At 41.0% G+C, this 15,412-nt stretch overlaps 1 protein-coding gene across 2 annotated transcripts in view; it reads right to left on the reverse strand.

Moving 5' to 3' along the window:
* PDE11A (phosphodiesterase 11A) overlaps positions 1-15,412 on the reverse strand; it is a 217,662-nt gene that overhangs the window by 12,656 nt on the left and 189,594 nt on the right. For both annotated transcript variants that reach the window (XM_065561907.1, XM_065561908.1), the window contains exons 18-19: positions 14,355-14,425; positions 10,322-10,405 (exon numbers count right to left, since the gene is read on the reverse strand). In XM_065561907.1, coding sequence (XP_065417979.1) covers positions 10,322-10,405; positions 14,355-14,425 — 155 coding nt within the window. The remainder of the gene's footprint in view (positions 1-10,321; positions 10,406-14,354; positions 14,426-15,412) is intronic.

Raw genomic sequence — 15,412 nt, forward strand, 5'->3', positions numbered from 1 at the left:
TTCTGTTGAGTTCAACGCTTAAAAGTGTTTCATCCATCATCATTTCTAGTCCTTTTCTGATGCAATATAGTTTGTTCTTTGTCTTTCTTGAAAACTGAATGGCTGTTAAATTATCCATTTATCTTCTTTCAGATTTGCTGTACTCACTCTGTTGGTTGTCTTTTCTACCTTATTTGCCAACTTTTCAATCCATTTCCTTTGCTCTGAATATGCGTCTTCATTCACCACTCATTCCTTTTCCGTGTAGTGGCCAGCTAATTCTGTCATCATCTTATCTGAAAATTGTGTAATTGCACAAATAGTTCACCACCTTTTTTTTTTTTTTTTTTAGGTGATGTTGAAAAGCCTCTGAACTCAATGTGTGAAATCTGGCTCCACTGAAGTCAATGGCAGATCTCCCGGTGACTTCATTTCATCCAATATTATTTCACCTATTCAGTCATTCTCTCAAAAACTGTTATTGACTTGTCATTCCAGCAGAGGAGTTGATGGGGTTTCCTTTGTGGCCTGTAAATAACACTGCTCTGTTGACTATATTGTTGCTTGAGGAGCAACATGAAGCATTCTGTCCCTTGAAGGGCTGAGTGTACTGTCTCTCCCTCCTCCAGATGGTCTGTGAAAGCTTGAATATTCCCACATGATCAGTGGCAGTGTAACGTGCCACTTCTTTGATCCAGTTTTCCTTCAATAACCCCACTAAAATCACATATTTACAACAAAATACCACCTAAGAGACTGGGGGAAGGAAAGACAGAGAGAGATACTGAGATCTTGTTGTGTCAGTTGTAATAAAAATTTGTAAATTCTTAGACACCAGAGTTGATGCATAACAGTGTAGATGGATACAGTGTTGGGCAGGCAACTCTTCTTCACCAATTTTGCCCCAGACCCTTCAAAAATTGTGCCTCTGGCACCATACTTCCCATAGTCATTGTTCACAATGCATCACTTAACTGGGGAAGTGCCCGTCAACTTACTCCTTTGATTATTTTTTTCTGGTTTCCCGTCTATAGTGCTCCATGTTGATCCTGAACTGCATTCCTTCACTCTCCTCTATCCACCAGAATTGAAACAGTAGAAATAAACATATTATTCTTAGCTTAGGAGAATGAGGTTGGGAAGATACTCCAACAATGTCCATTCCACTACTAGAACTTGGAAAATGAACCAGAGCCTTAAAAATCAGATGTGAACCTGAACTTCCTGAAAATTCAAGGGATGTTGGACTGGCTGATCTGGTTTGGGTTCGTCGCTGGTAGAAATATTCCTAGGCAACCTCTCCAACAAAAAGACTCTGAAGCTGAACCATGTCCTTCTGCTCCAGTTTAAGAACCACAGAAGCCCCCTTTCCCTGTGGAAGCCCCTACCCCCAACTTGATCCCTAGCTACCAAATCCTCTGGCATAGCCACATAGTGTAATTAGCCAGATCTAGTTTTTCCTGAGGCAGACTTTTCTGTGAGCATAGCAGACATTGCTGCAGCTGCTGCTCTGCCTTGAAAGGTTTTAGCAGCAGTGCCCCATGGATGTCAACATTCGCAGTAGAAAATGAAACCGTCACTTAATCTGCCACCATCTATGCCAGACCTTGTCTATATTGTGTCACATACTGCATGCTGAGACTATATGCCTTAATCATCTGTGTCAGGCAGGCTCGCTCAGAAAGCACGGACACATAATCTTTCAATGTCCGTGCTCAACTTACCTGTCACAAACGAATGCTTCCAAATGCCCAGTTCTCTGTGGTATTCTCTAGCACCTATCCGAAATTTTAGAAAGATATCCTTTTCAGCCTTCACTAGGGAATAATCCAGTTCAGAAACCTGTACTTAGGCAAAACTAACTTAAATGAAAATTGGTCAGCATTGATCAAATTATTCATTTATATACATTTTCTGAAGGATCTATCCCTTTTTCTGTTTACAAACAGGTTTTGATTTTCATTCATTCATTCATTCATTTGCTTTTAAAAAAATTGTGAGCACATTTCAGACAATGGATTGTTCCCAAACTGTGACTGTAGGCTATTCACTAAGTCACATGGGAGTGTTTTTCCTCACTAATTGGATGATTGAAAATTTTTAAGTAGGAAAAAAACCTTATCAAAAATAGTGAGCACTCTCCTCTATGTACAACTAGCCTTTGTCACTAGCAAATGTGGGTAGGTGTACAAAGAAACATTCATACAAACAAAAAACCCTTCACACACACATGTTCATGAGTATAAGAGACAGAAACATGATTTGAACCAAAATGCTGGTTGGAATTTAAATGTATGTTCATGAACACAGTTTTGGCTGCATACAACCAGTTTTAGATTTTACCTTAGTAAGGAATTCAAGACTTGGCCCTATATTTGCAAACGTCTTTTAAACCATCCCATACAATAAATTCTGTGCAGAAGCACACTTTGTCAGGTGATATCCAAATCCTGAATTCAATTTTTCTCGCATCAAAACTTTCACTGAATTCAATGGGGATTGTAGCTGAGTAAAGGTTGAATCCGGATTTAGTACCATGTCTATGATCCGTAAGCTTCCCTTCTTGTGAAGGGCACAAAGGCCTGGATCTACAAAGGGACTCGTGTGTTGCAATATTGAGTGTTGCAATGACTAACTTCTGGGTACCTGGAAAAATCACAGGAACAACACTGCAATCCCCAACGCCTGAGTTAGGTGTCAAAGCTCCCTGTACAAGGCCGGAGACAGACCGGCAGCTCAGAATATGATCCACAAAAGCCAACACGCTAGACAAGGAGCCACCTCAACGAGCTAATGAGCGATGCTGATAAGAGGGGGGTGCCATAAGCCCTGCCCTTCTCATATATAGGTGCTGAGTGTGGGCTGCAGGCAGGTGCTTATCTCTGCTAGCAATCCACAGCCAGGAACCCCTCTCTGGGACCCAGGTGACTTAGGCGCCTACGTCATTTCTTGTGATAATGTGTTAGGTGCCTGCCTCAATCCACACACAACTGCCAGAGAAGTTAATGGGATGGGCATAGATGACTCATGCCTGCTAATACTGGGGGACACAATGTAAAAGGGGAGAGCACATGACAGCCCCACATGTTGCCTCTGGGAGGAACTTCCAGCCCCACCTCCCTGAGTCAGGGCAACCAATCCCGCCGGCTCATAGGGGGCTGGGGCCACAGGACTGGAGAGTATGTGCCTCTGGGCCCAGCAGGGGCCAGCCCAGCCCTGGGGCGACTCTCAGCAGCAGTGTTTCTCTCGAGCTTGCGGACACATCAGGAGGGGAGGCACAGGGTACGGGCAATGCCCCAACCTCCAGCTGCGCAGAGGCCAGAGAACCTGCTCCCGCTGCCTTCCCCAAGTGACCCCTGGCCCTGCACCCTGCCCGGGGACCACCGTGCTCTCTTCACCCCATCAGCGTTATCTGCTGCGGGGAAGGGCTCTGTCTTTTCCCGCTTCGTCTTCCCCCGACACGTTTCTGGCTCGCTCGGCCGCTTTCCCTGGCAGCCGAGCCCAGGCAGGGAGGATGGGAAGCTGCTGCTTCTCACGTTGGCTTTGGGTGGCTGCTCCAGGTTGCTGCCTTTGTGCAGTTTGGTAGCTGCCTGAGAAAGTGGCCCGCCACCTCTGCTCCCCGCCTGAGCCCAGCTGCTGTGGACAGGGGCTGAGCAAGCTGGACATGTGCTAGGGGGGTGGAAACTCAGCCCCTGCTCCCAGCAGCCAGGCCTGGGCGGGGAGTGGAGGGGGCAGGCTTCTGCCACCTCCCCAGCCAGGCTCTCTGACCCCACATGTTCCCCAGTGCATCATATATGGGGGTGGTGCAAGTACCTATGCTTACATTATAACTTTACCCAGTGATTAGAGCACTCTCCTGAGAGGTGGGAGACCCATGTTCAAATCCTTTGTTCCCCTCAGGCAGAAGGGGCTAAACCAACCCAGGGCTCCCTCAGTGCAGGTGAATGTTCTGACCACTGAGCTAAAAGTTGTAAGTGCTGCTGCTTCAATGGGACCCAATGCAGCAGCCACTTAGCATGCCTAAAACTGGGATTTAAGTGTCTAAGTACCTTTTGTGGATGTGGGCCAAACTCCCTTTATTTTGTCTTGCTCTAATGGAATAGTGAAAGGTCACTCTGCACCCCCTTATAGTTATAATAGTATCTTAAACTTTTGGTCCAAGTCATTTAACAAAGTGTTTGCCTATGATGGGATGCCTATCCCACACAGGTAATGAAAAGGTGAATGTGGGCTAGGGAGGCCAATACTGCTTGCATCTGGAGGCTGTGGTAGGCCTAATTAATGATGAAACCCAGCTGGGGAGGGGCTGGATAAACAGAGGAAGGTTAGACCACAAGGGGGCTACAGGGAGAACCTCTGTAGTTACTTTAGTAGGGAGTAAAAAGTACTGTAGAGAACAGAAAGGTTTTTGCAGGATGAGTGGCAAAGCTGGGTAGGAAGAAGTCTGGTGCAGTAAGCCTTGATTACCTGTCTTAGGGTCTCTGGACTGGAATCCCATGTAGAGGGTGGGTCTGTGTTCCCTTACCAGCCACCGTGGAAGATGGCATAAAGATCCTGACAAAAAGGAATACAGACTTTTGAGAGCCCTGAGTAAAAGGATGTATGGGCCAGTGGGCTCAGATGGAGAGACTGGATGTTTGTTTCTATTATCCTGGAAGGAGAGAGATTTTAAAGTGACTTGACTGGAGGGCCACATCAAAAGAAGCAGCAGGCCAGATGGTACAACACAGGACAGTACTGCTAGGCTATGCCCAGCGGTGAGGGGGTGCTGTAGTGGTGAGTCCTTCCTTCTATGGTGCTGTAATCTTTGGGGATTTCTGTCTGTTCTCCCTGGGGGGCACAGAAGCATTACTACTGCTAAAAGCCTTTGCCTTTGATCCACTTTTGAATATGAACTGAATAAGTTAGAGGGTTGTAGTAGTGACATCATTTTATAAACATTACTCCATAGACCGTGTAATTACAGGGTCAGAGATGATCTGCTGTTTAATGAGGATTAGCAAGATAGGGATATCAAAGTACATGGAGGAAGCAACCTGATTTCTTCCTTGGTGTGTGTGTAAGAATACTGTCGGATAAAGAAGCAGGGACTCTTATTGTCCCTCAACATGAAGTCTAAAACACAGAAAATGTTTGGAACAGAGAGATTCTCTCTCCCCTCCTCCAATCCCCCCCCCAAAATGTGTTTTTCATGGAGATGTAGAAATTAATTTCTTTTGAGCATTAAACTTTGCAGCTTCTGGCACCCAAAAGAGTCTTGACTAAAACTGAAATAAGCAGCCATCCTCGGTGCCAAGGTAGAAGCATGCCGTTGTGGATTTCTTTATCTTCCACAAAGACCTCTCCCTTAAATGTAAAATAGCTGCTGTCCCTTTGTCACTGACTACTTGACTATGTATTTATACTCACAGAAGCAGAGTTTGACCTTAGGCCTTGCTATTCATGATGTTACTGTCTCAGCCCAACAGTGCAGTGAGCAGCAGGGGGATTTGTGTTAGCATCTTTTGTTTGAAGTCAAATCCTTAATGTTTGTGAAGATATCTGATCAGATATCTTCATTTTTCTATATCTGCGCCTCATATGGAGGGCTGTAATCTAGTCTTAGTTAGGGAAATCAAAGCTTTAAGGTCAACCCTGCCCTAGGTACATGCAAAATGCAACCACAGTCTAGAAGACAATCCTTGTGCTGTTGAAATTTGAACACGACTTGCATGGAGGCTTTTAGTGCCTCAAGATCTGTGAAATGCAAATTAATCTGTCTTAAATGCTTCACAAATACTGAGTTATTCTAGTTACAGGGAAAACTGTGTACATGTGTGTCCAATATCTACTGGAACTGTAAAACTGCACCCCAAGTGCTCTTCCACATGCTGTGAGCGCATCTAATAGTTAGCACAAACAGTCACTTCATGTTCAGTGTGATGCCCTAGATTTTTCTGTTTTAGACAAATCTGTTTCTCTCCTCTTCTGAAGAGTGTCCTAGCCAAAATCGTGGAGGCAATACTACTATTATTTATACTTGATACTGAGCCTGTATCAGGGGGCTTGAAATATTCTACAAGGAAAAAGCTAAGTTTTTGGAATTACTAAATTAAGCTAAGTTTGATCACCTATTTTTCTATTTGAGTGCTTCCCATGGTAATTCTTAATGAAGAATAAACATTGGGCATTAAAGCATAATGAAAGTCTCAAATTATTCAAATGCTCCAATTTTGAAATAGATAGATGTACTGTAACTCAAAACAAAACTCCAGTGTCATATAAAATATTCTGATCACTAATCATTACATCTAGTTATAAAGAAGAGTAAATTCAATAAAGTTATAGCATCTTAAGAGCTTCCTGATTATTATATTTATCTTCACAACCATATGATGCACAGAAGGAGGAAAGAATCAAAGTTGATTATTACAAGCACTGGAATTGGAAAGTTTCAAATCTCTTAAATTTTATAACTTAAAACAACACTGGCTAACAATTAAACTAAATAACTAAAAAAAATTTTAAATGCCCATATAACCAACTTTTTGAAATATTTTGATTTCTTTTAATGCTTTCTAAAGACAAATTCAAACTTGTTAGTTTTTCTTTGTATTATTAAACTGGGTTATTGCACAACTGCATGTGCAAAAATGTTACTGTGCTTGTGTGCCTTATTGGCATAAACAACTTTGATATTTGCATATTGAGTTATGTATCTCAGTGCCAATATGAGTACACATACACCTCACTTGTTCCACAATCACAAATTAAGAATACAAAATAGCACACACTTTCTGAAAGTCCTAAAAGACAGTCCCTGTCCCCAGTAAAAACAGCCATCAGTCTTATTCACTGAATGGAGATATTAAACTAAGGATGGGTCCAAACAGCTTGAGTAATTAGTACAATACTCTTAAGAATCTAAATTGAGCACACTTATATGGTGGACGTCTCTCATTTAAAGTTTTGGAAAATTATATACAAAATGATATAGAAAAACATACTTCAGATTTATGTTCTGTCATTATATAACCACACATGTATATGCTAATTTTAGCGGGATGCTGTTATAAATTCTTATCAAACAACAGATATTTGATTGAAATCAAGTTCATTGCACGAGAAATCGATTCATATGGGTTAAGGCCTTGCTAAATGAAGTTCAAGGTATTATTTCAATGTTAGTTTCCTCACCCATTGGCTCCAGTATTCCTCTTCCCTTCTCTCCTCCCCCCCCCCCCCCCGCCCCCCATCCCCGCTTATTGGAAGCAGCCAATGTATTTAGGGCAGAAAAGTAATTTAATCTCTATGGGGCCTCCTCTGAAAGGTCATAGCTAACTGCAGTTTTACACACTTTTGCAGTAGCTAATTTAGGTTGATTACTCCTGGTCTTTGATCTCTTGGATCATGGGAAAGTCAAAGGCAGCCAACAACACCCTCATAAGAAAAAACACTTATAGGTGACTGAAACTGGCCTCTGCAGTGCAACAGCAGAGGGGGCATTACTGGGCAGGTTGAGAACATGAGGGAAGAGAGCTGAAAATGCATTGCACTCCAGCAACCCTTGACTAGTGAAGAGATCCATTAGGGATGGCCCTAGCCACCATAATAATTTAGAGCAGCCTAAGGATTAAGGGGAGGGCTACATTAGCAGGAGCTAGACCTGGTGAGTGGGCTTGTCTGATTACATTTTTAATAATTGATACAAAAAACCTTCAGATTTAGGACTTTGGAAGTGTCTGTTTCTGCTTTTTCTTTCTCATTTTGGTTTCCTTTAACTGAAGCTTTGGAGGAATGTACAATAGCATTATTACATTTATCTGAAGTTAATCAGCATGATTTGTAGGCTTTTTACTGCAGGTCTTACTAAACGCAAACTCCCCTCTGACTTCAGTGGGGAAATGGCTACAGGCATGTATCCTTGATTATTGTTTGGATTAATGTTATACCAAAATTGCAATACTAGATATAAAATTCTACACTTATTCAAACCATTAACTTCTAAACTATATGCCAGTGCATTATATAAGCATTGCTCAGGTTTTGTTAATTCTTATTGTCCACCAATACTCCACCTCTTCATGCTTCATTCACAAGTCTTGGATGTATCTATAACTGGGACTTTTGTATCCCATGATACGTACAATTTGTTACAAAGGTTAAAATTAAAAGAGAAATGTATATGGAAGAGTAAAAACCCCTGAACTTGAAATATTTGTGGTGCATATAGTGCAGCTCTAAAAAAGGTTTCTTACTATCTGTAAACAGAGAATTTACAGTACCTTTGCGCATCAGTGATGCGATGAGTATACGGAGGTTTGATTAAGTTGGATATGGAAATTAAAACTTGGCTTTATATTCCAGAGGGTAGCTCACACAGTGTGACACTGTGACATCAAGTTTTCTGTTTACCCCTAAGGCTGGTGCTGCAATGACTTCAAGGTTTGATGGTGTCTCTCTTTTTTTTTGTTTTTTTTTTTTTTTTAAGTTGTTGAGCAGCAGGCTAATAGCTGCACAGCATGATGCAAAGACAGCAGAAAAGAGGGGAATCAGATGTGAATATATTCCCCACAGATCTCCTGCTAGGATGGAGCTAACTAACCAGTGCTTTAGTGTTCAGATCTAGTCCACGCACACAGAGGCTGCTTTGATTCTCTGCCCAGCCTGCTTTATTGTACTCTTTCTGATTAAAGACACTGTCACAAATAAATCATGACTTCTGACATAAGAATTTGGATTCCTAATGAGGTTGTCATGTTTGGGAAAATAAGACTAGCAAAAATAAATAAGGGGGGAAATGGACATTGAAAGAAAACTTATCTTTATATAAAGGTAGGATTGCTAATTGAAAAGACTGTTTTGTTAATGCCCATTTTTCACTTATTTGGAAGCTGCCTGCTCATGTGCCTCCACTTTTCCCCTCTGCTTCAGCAGCTACTAGTGACATGTGGCTCATAATTAGAAGACAAATTCCTAAAACAATATTTTTCTTATGGATAAGAGCTAAATCACACAATTACATGTCTGAGCAATGGAGTTAGTGTGAACAGACTGGAACTGCTATTAAACGCCCATCCTTCATTCCGTGTACACTCAAATGCCTGATGAAGTCACAGGGAATTCTGGGAGCACAAGGTTGTGCAGGAGGAGACCACAACTCTTGCACAGATTTCAAAGTGAATAGTTGGCCATTCTGGTAACATACAGTAAGTCCCCCTTTAATGCCTCAGTAGATATTAATTTTCTAATGTATCTGTTCCCCATATTTTGTGCACTGATGGCCAAATCCTGCAGTCTTTATTCAGGCAAAATTCCCTCTGACTTCCATGGGAGGCTAGCCTGAGACCGAGTGAAGGGTTTGTTGCTGAGTTTGGCTGACAAGGAGGTGTCAAAGGTGTTGACTCAGTGACTTGTGGTTAAGATTGTAAAGCATTACTGTCCATCTTTAGCCATTCTTGTATAGCTGTGCCTTGTATTAAAAACAGAACTAAAATAGTGAACTGTATGTTCCATGTGGGCAAAATTCTGGATCTGTTTGTTCTAGCCCATTTACTGTTTATGAAGTGTCCTCTATATTCAAGACTTGCACGCAGAGGTACCTCCTGGCTTTAAATGTCTGGATTAAACTGGAAGATTCTGCTCATGTGCAGCCCCTAACATAGCTATTTTATATGCACCTGATTTGTACTAGGAACACAAGTTAATCTCTGGGTGCCTGATCATAGGAGCACATTATGGGTTAGACAACATACGGTACTTGCTGAAATAAGGGCCACATCTCCAGTGATTTCAGAGGCCCTGGCCTGGAATGCCCCTCCAAAGCTTCTGTCAGACACTCTGAGCTTGGAGAAGAGCCAGAACTGGAATGGAATAATTCAGCCCTGTGTTTTCCCTTGGGCCATAGCTGTTCAGGGGTGTGTGTGTGTGTGTGTGTGTGTGTGTGTGTATATATATAGATAGATATATAATATTATATAAAATAAAATGCTGAGTCAGAATTATCCATTGAATAAACCATTTTGCACAGTATAGCCCTGGTATAATGTTGATGTTGTCTCATATGTCAGGCAGAATGATGAAAAAGATCCTTGCCCATGAAGCTTTTAAATTTAAAGAGAAATGATATTTACTATACAACAATCATCTAAACTTCAGTAAATTTAAAATTTTCTGTTTTCAGCTTAGAATTTTGAGTAAAGTTGAAAAAGGAAGCAAGTTAAAGGCTTCAAGTTAAATCATGAATAAATGCAGTGATTTAAAGATTCAGACTGCTTCTAAGGCTGTTATATAAGCTACCTCTTTCTCTCGGAGATGCAGGACCAGTGTTCTGATTCTACAATTGTAGAAGTAAAAAAAATACCTGATACAGAGGCATGCAGATGCTATCAATCCATTCCAACTGCAACCTGGGTAGTTCATCTTTCCTGTTCCGATCAAAAATAGCCTGAATGGAGAAGGGGGGGGGGGGGAGAAAGTGTTACGCTTTATTAAAATAGAATATTTTACAGATGCTTTATCCAGCACTTTGGAACTATGGTCAAACTGTTACAAACTGAACACTTCATAAACAGTAATCTGTGTTTACAGTCTTCCTAGCCCTTTGTCTAGCATGAAAAATCAACTGTTTTTATTTTCAGGTTTGTTTATGAAATTTGTAAGTTGAATTTGACTGTTTATCTAATGATATCCTAGTGGAAACCGAAGATGGGATCCAAGAGCTCACTTAAAGAAGAGAGAGTAGAACTTTGTGTGGGATTTTGAAAATTTCAACCTGGACTCTTAAGTAATGTAGGTATTTCTGAAAATCCCATTCTTTGTTCCATGTAGACTGTTTTGTAAGCTTACTGCAAGAAAATTACCTTGTGTGGACAGTCAGAGGACACCACTTTGTCTTAGTTTCTCTAGATTCATGAGTAGTATCTGTTTGTTTGTTTTTGTTTTGTTTGAAGTGACCTGTGTTATGGCTGAATCATTAAACATTTTGGAGACTGCTACTGTAGCTTTTTAAGAATTCCCATTATTCAAATAGTAACACTCTGATTTTGGCCCTTATCCCTCAGACTTTGTGTTCTCTATCATTAGTTCCAAGGTGGATGGAGTTAAATCAAAGCAGATTAACACAGATTTTTAATCATGATTTAAATCAGCAAGGAGGTAACCTTGATTTAAATAATTGATTTTAATTGTCCTATATTTGTACTTTTAGTTCTTTTCCTAAAGAGAGATTGTTGATAACAATTAAAGCCAACTAAATATAGCCTTCACGCTAAATTTGGAGCATCTTTTTGCTAATGAAGAAGATACAGTATATATATTAAAGCAATTATATAGATTAATTTCAATTTATTCAGTTGCTTAATTTCTACATCTTTATTATATTAGAAAATGGTGAATGATGCATGGCTTTTTTTTTTTTTTTTTTTTTTTAATTTACCAGATTAAATTTTTACTTGTGATTTGTGCCAAGCTCTACTTGGATGGAAATTCAAATGCAATTAAAAATGCACAAAACCAGCAGTTTTTGTTTTTTAATTGAACAAACCTACCTTTAAATGCTGGATACACAAGAAAAAAATTATCAAAACGTTTTCCATTTAAAACAGTTTCCTTTAACAAAGGAAGTATTGTGTGTAGTTCATGAATTCATGTGATTATTTCTGGTCACCATATGGTTCAAGATTTTAGAACTCCTCTATCCTCTCTCACCTAGTCTTTATTAATAAATTGGAAGAGGAAAGCTTGTTTTCCTCCTCCTTCTTCTCTCCCCCCTTCCCCCCATTCACTACCTCAACTCTCAGTTGGTTTCTTAACTTTGAATGAACTAGTTATGGAACTGAATTTGTGGAACAAACTGAACTGAAGAAAGTATCTGTTCTCTGCATCTGCAGAAAAGGCTACTGCTGTCAAAAGCTGGTTTAGCAGTTCAACAAACTGGTTTCAGGTGCTTAGCCGGTGACATCCACCAGTCGTATGGGTTGACTTTTAAAGAAAGTTGGCAGCATGCATGTACTACTTAATATTGTTTGTAATTAATTTAAATGACTTTAATAGATATTTGCAGAGTTGTAGCCATGTTGGTCTCAAGATATCAGAGACATACTGTGGGTGAGGTAATAGCTTTTATTGGACCAATTTCTGTTGGTGGGAGCGAGAGAAGCTTTTGAGCTACACAGAGCTCTTCAGGTCTAGGAAAGGCACTAAGTGTCAGAGCTAAATAAAAGACTGAACATAGTTTAGCATATATAGTTAGCTATTACCTCCCCCACCTTGTTTCTTTAATAGATGCAGTAAGTTTGGCCTTTAATATAGACTGTTTTAAATAGGCGTATTTTTAAAAATAAACCTGTACTTTTATTTAACATCAGGGTTTTATTTTAACTTCATTTTTTAATTTTTCTTTTTAAATTTTCATTTGTTTTTAATCAACTCTCATTAGTTCACATTGGCTCAAACCTCAACCCATCCCCAGACCAAGTAATTTGTCTTGAAACTGAGAATGCCATGGGGTAAAGAGGAGGGGTAGAATTTTTCTTTCAGGCCTTAGAGCAGGAGTGGACTCGTATTGTGGGGAATTCCCCATCTTACTGGCTGGAGTAGGCACCACAGCCTCAGTGCCATCCCTGTGTTGGGAAGAAAGCCCTGAGGACATGCACAACAACACATCCCCCTTCCCCGCTTTCTAAAGCTGCTGCATACAGCTTTCCCAGAGCCCTCAGGAGCTCTGCTAAGGTAGATATCCGGGCACATGGTCCCAGCATCCTGTTCTTACACCCTGCCCTGCTGCTTCAGCGAGGTGGGTTCTACTATATTAAGGAGTCTCCATGTCCATGATCTGACCAAAATGCACACTTCCTGTTATGGCCTGGATTCATTTTTAATATTGCTGATGCTAGGGTATTTGCATGAAATACTCCAAGGCATTAGAATTCCCTGCTATTTGAAGATAGTAAAGTGTGTTTTAAAAGTAAAATTATTTTCTGTTACAGTGGGACTTCATTAGTGTGAGGTGCACGTTTTCACTTCTATATGCATTCTGTGAAATGCATATCAATACATATGATATGGAATGGTACTTTCAGTTATTGCAGGCTAGATTTGGTCCAAGGCACCAACATTGTTAGTGCCATGGCTGATTCACTGCTAATCCCCTGTACCATAGCTACTTTTTTACTTATGTATTTGGGAAGGTCTACACAGAGAACTACTACAGGAGAGAAATTCATTATCTTCTCAGGATCCTCTAGCTTAATGTACAAAGTTGTAAGACATGCTGAATCAGCTCACAGTAACCGACAGTCACTGAGTCAGATCCTCAACTGGTGTAAATTGCTGCAACTCTATTGACCTCAGTAGAGCGATGCTGATTTAGACAAGCTGAGGATCTGGCCCAATGAGTGCTTACCACACAGCAGCATCAAAGTGACAACTCATATGAGTAGGTTGGACCATTTCTTGAAGTATCAGCTGTATGCAGAATTATATGAAGATTAAGATGACCAATCTGTTTTTATATTCTTGAATGGCTTCAACTTGAACTCCTGTCTGTCTCATCTTCCCTCCCCCCATGAGTCTGCTTTTAAGATATTTAAGTGGGAAGGTCCTCTCTTTGCATCTCCCACTGCAAATCTTTAATAGGGTGGGTTTTTTTGGGTCACTTTTCCTCTTTGCAGTTTCCTTTGGCAGTTTATATCTTTCCACGTGTCTTATCTAGATCTGTATATGATGTAGAGACCATCCCAAATTACCCTATAATGATGGTGGTAACGTTACTTGTAGGCATACAGAAACGATTCCTCAAAGGGTACAGGGATACATCACATAAAACTGATGTCAGCAATGTCGCATTGTAACACAAATGAAGTAATTATGCTTTCTAGTAATGTGACTTCTGGTGTGAATATTGCATCTTGGATATTGTACTCAGTGCTGTTGTAAAATGAGTTGACAATGTAAACCTTGGGATATGTACAGCACATAGGCTTTGAATCAAGCCCTTACTCCCTATTGAAATACACCTCTACCTCGATATAACGCTGTTCTCGGGAACCAAAAAAATCTTACCGCGTTATATTGAACTTGCTTTGATCCACCGGAGTGCGCAGCCCCCCCCCACCCACCCCCCGGGAGCACTGCTTTACCGCGTTATATCCGAATTCATTTATATTGGGTTGCGTTATATCGGGGTAGAGATGTAATTGGGAGGTGTCTTTCCATTCATTTCAATGGCCTTTGGATCAGGCCCTAAATATCTCTACCAGATTCCGGTGGCAGGCTGTCCATATCTCTTGTGTATTTCTTCTCATGAAACCCACTTGCTTCTCTGAATTAAAGCAATTACCAGAAAACAATTTTCCTTCTCCAGGTAGCTAGTTCAAAAGTAATGATAAACTTACTGAAGGAGTGAGTTTGAGTTCAGACCTCTCTCTGTCTCCTTGTTCAAAGAACTCGCTGGTTACCAATTCAGCTGCCTAAAATATAATCACACTAAAGATTAAGGCTCATGTTAGCTATTTGTAAGAATCACACATTTATTGCTTAAGGCCCCTAATTATAAATTCCTGGGTAGTCCCATTCATGTGCTTACAGTAAGGCACATGCTTAAGTACCTTGCTGAGGTTGGGTCTCAGTCATGGGACACTGTAGGTATACTCTTATCTATATCTCTGTAGTCATGTTCTAAAAACATTCTGATTTCCTTTTGATGCCTGTCAATATCAGTCAAATTGGAGCAGCATGTAACTTTTTTGCATTTGAGAATAGAATAGATAGGCCTGCACAACTCGTAAAGCGGTGAGGGCCATATTACTCCAAAGAAAACAGCTGAGGGCCGAAACCCCCCGGCCCTGCTGAACCCCCCCCCAGCACCGCGCAGCCCCCCGAAACACAACAGCCCCCACCCCACAGAAACAACCCTCCCCCCAGCGCCACCCAGCCCCCCTGAAACAACCCCACCCCCCCAGCGCCACCCAGCCCCACAGAAACAAACCCTCCTTCCCCTGCGGGCCACACAGTGAGCCCACCTACTCACCCCCCGCAGGCCGCACAAAGAGCCCACGCGGGCCGTATGCGGCCCCTGGACCGCATGTTGTGCAGGCCTGGAATAGATAGTTCCATGTGGGCATATAAAATTTATAACTATCTTTGTAAAAAGACTTTGTAAAGTCTACATGAGCACTCTGGGTGCTGCCACTGCTGCCTCTAAAAACTCTGAGTTGTTAGAGAAACAAAGCTAATCGGTAAATTGTGTTAGCTAAACTTAATGTGAAATCCTAAGACTTTCTTCACCCAGTTTTGTTTTTCTGTACTATATGTATCCTATTCCACTCTAATTACTGTAGCTCTTAAGCATTTAAATATGAACACTGATTAAAATTGTCATACTTGATTAAATGTAAGAATGGCAGCATTGACTTTTGGAACTGTGTTCTACTCTTTTGCCATACTCCATGAA

This window comes from Chrysemys picta, chromosome 11 (genome assembly GCF_011386835.1).
Source record: "Chrysemys picta bellii isolate R12L10 chromosome 11, ASM1138683v2, whole genome shotgun sequence".
In the NCBI taxonomy this organism is placed as follows: Eukaryota; Metazoa; Chordata; order Testudines; family Emydidae; genus Chrysemys; species Chrysemys picta.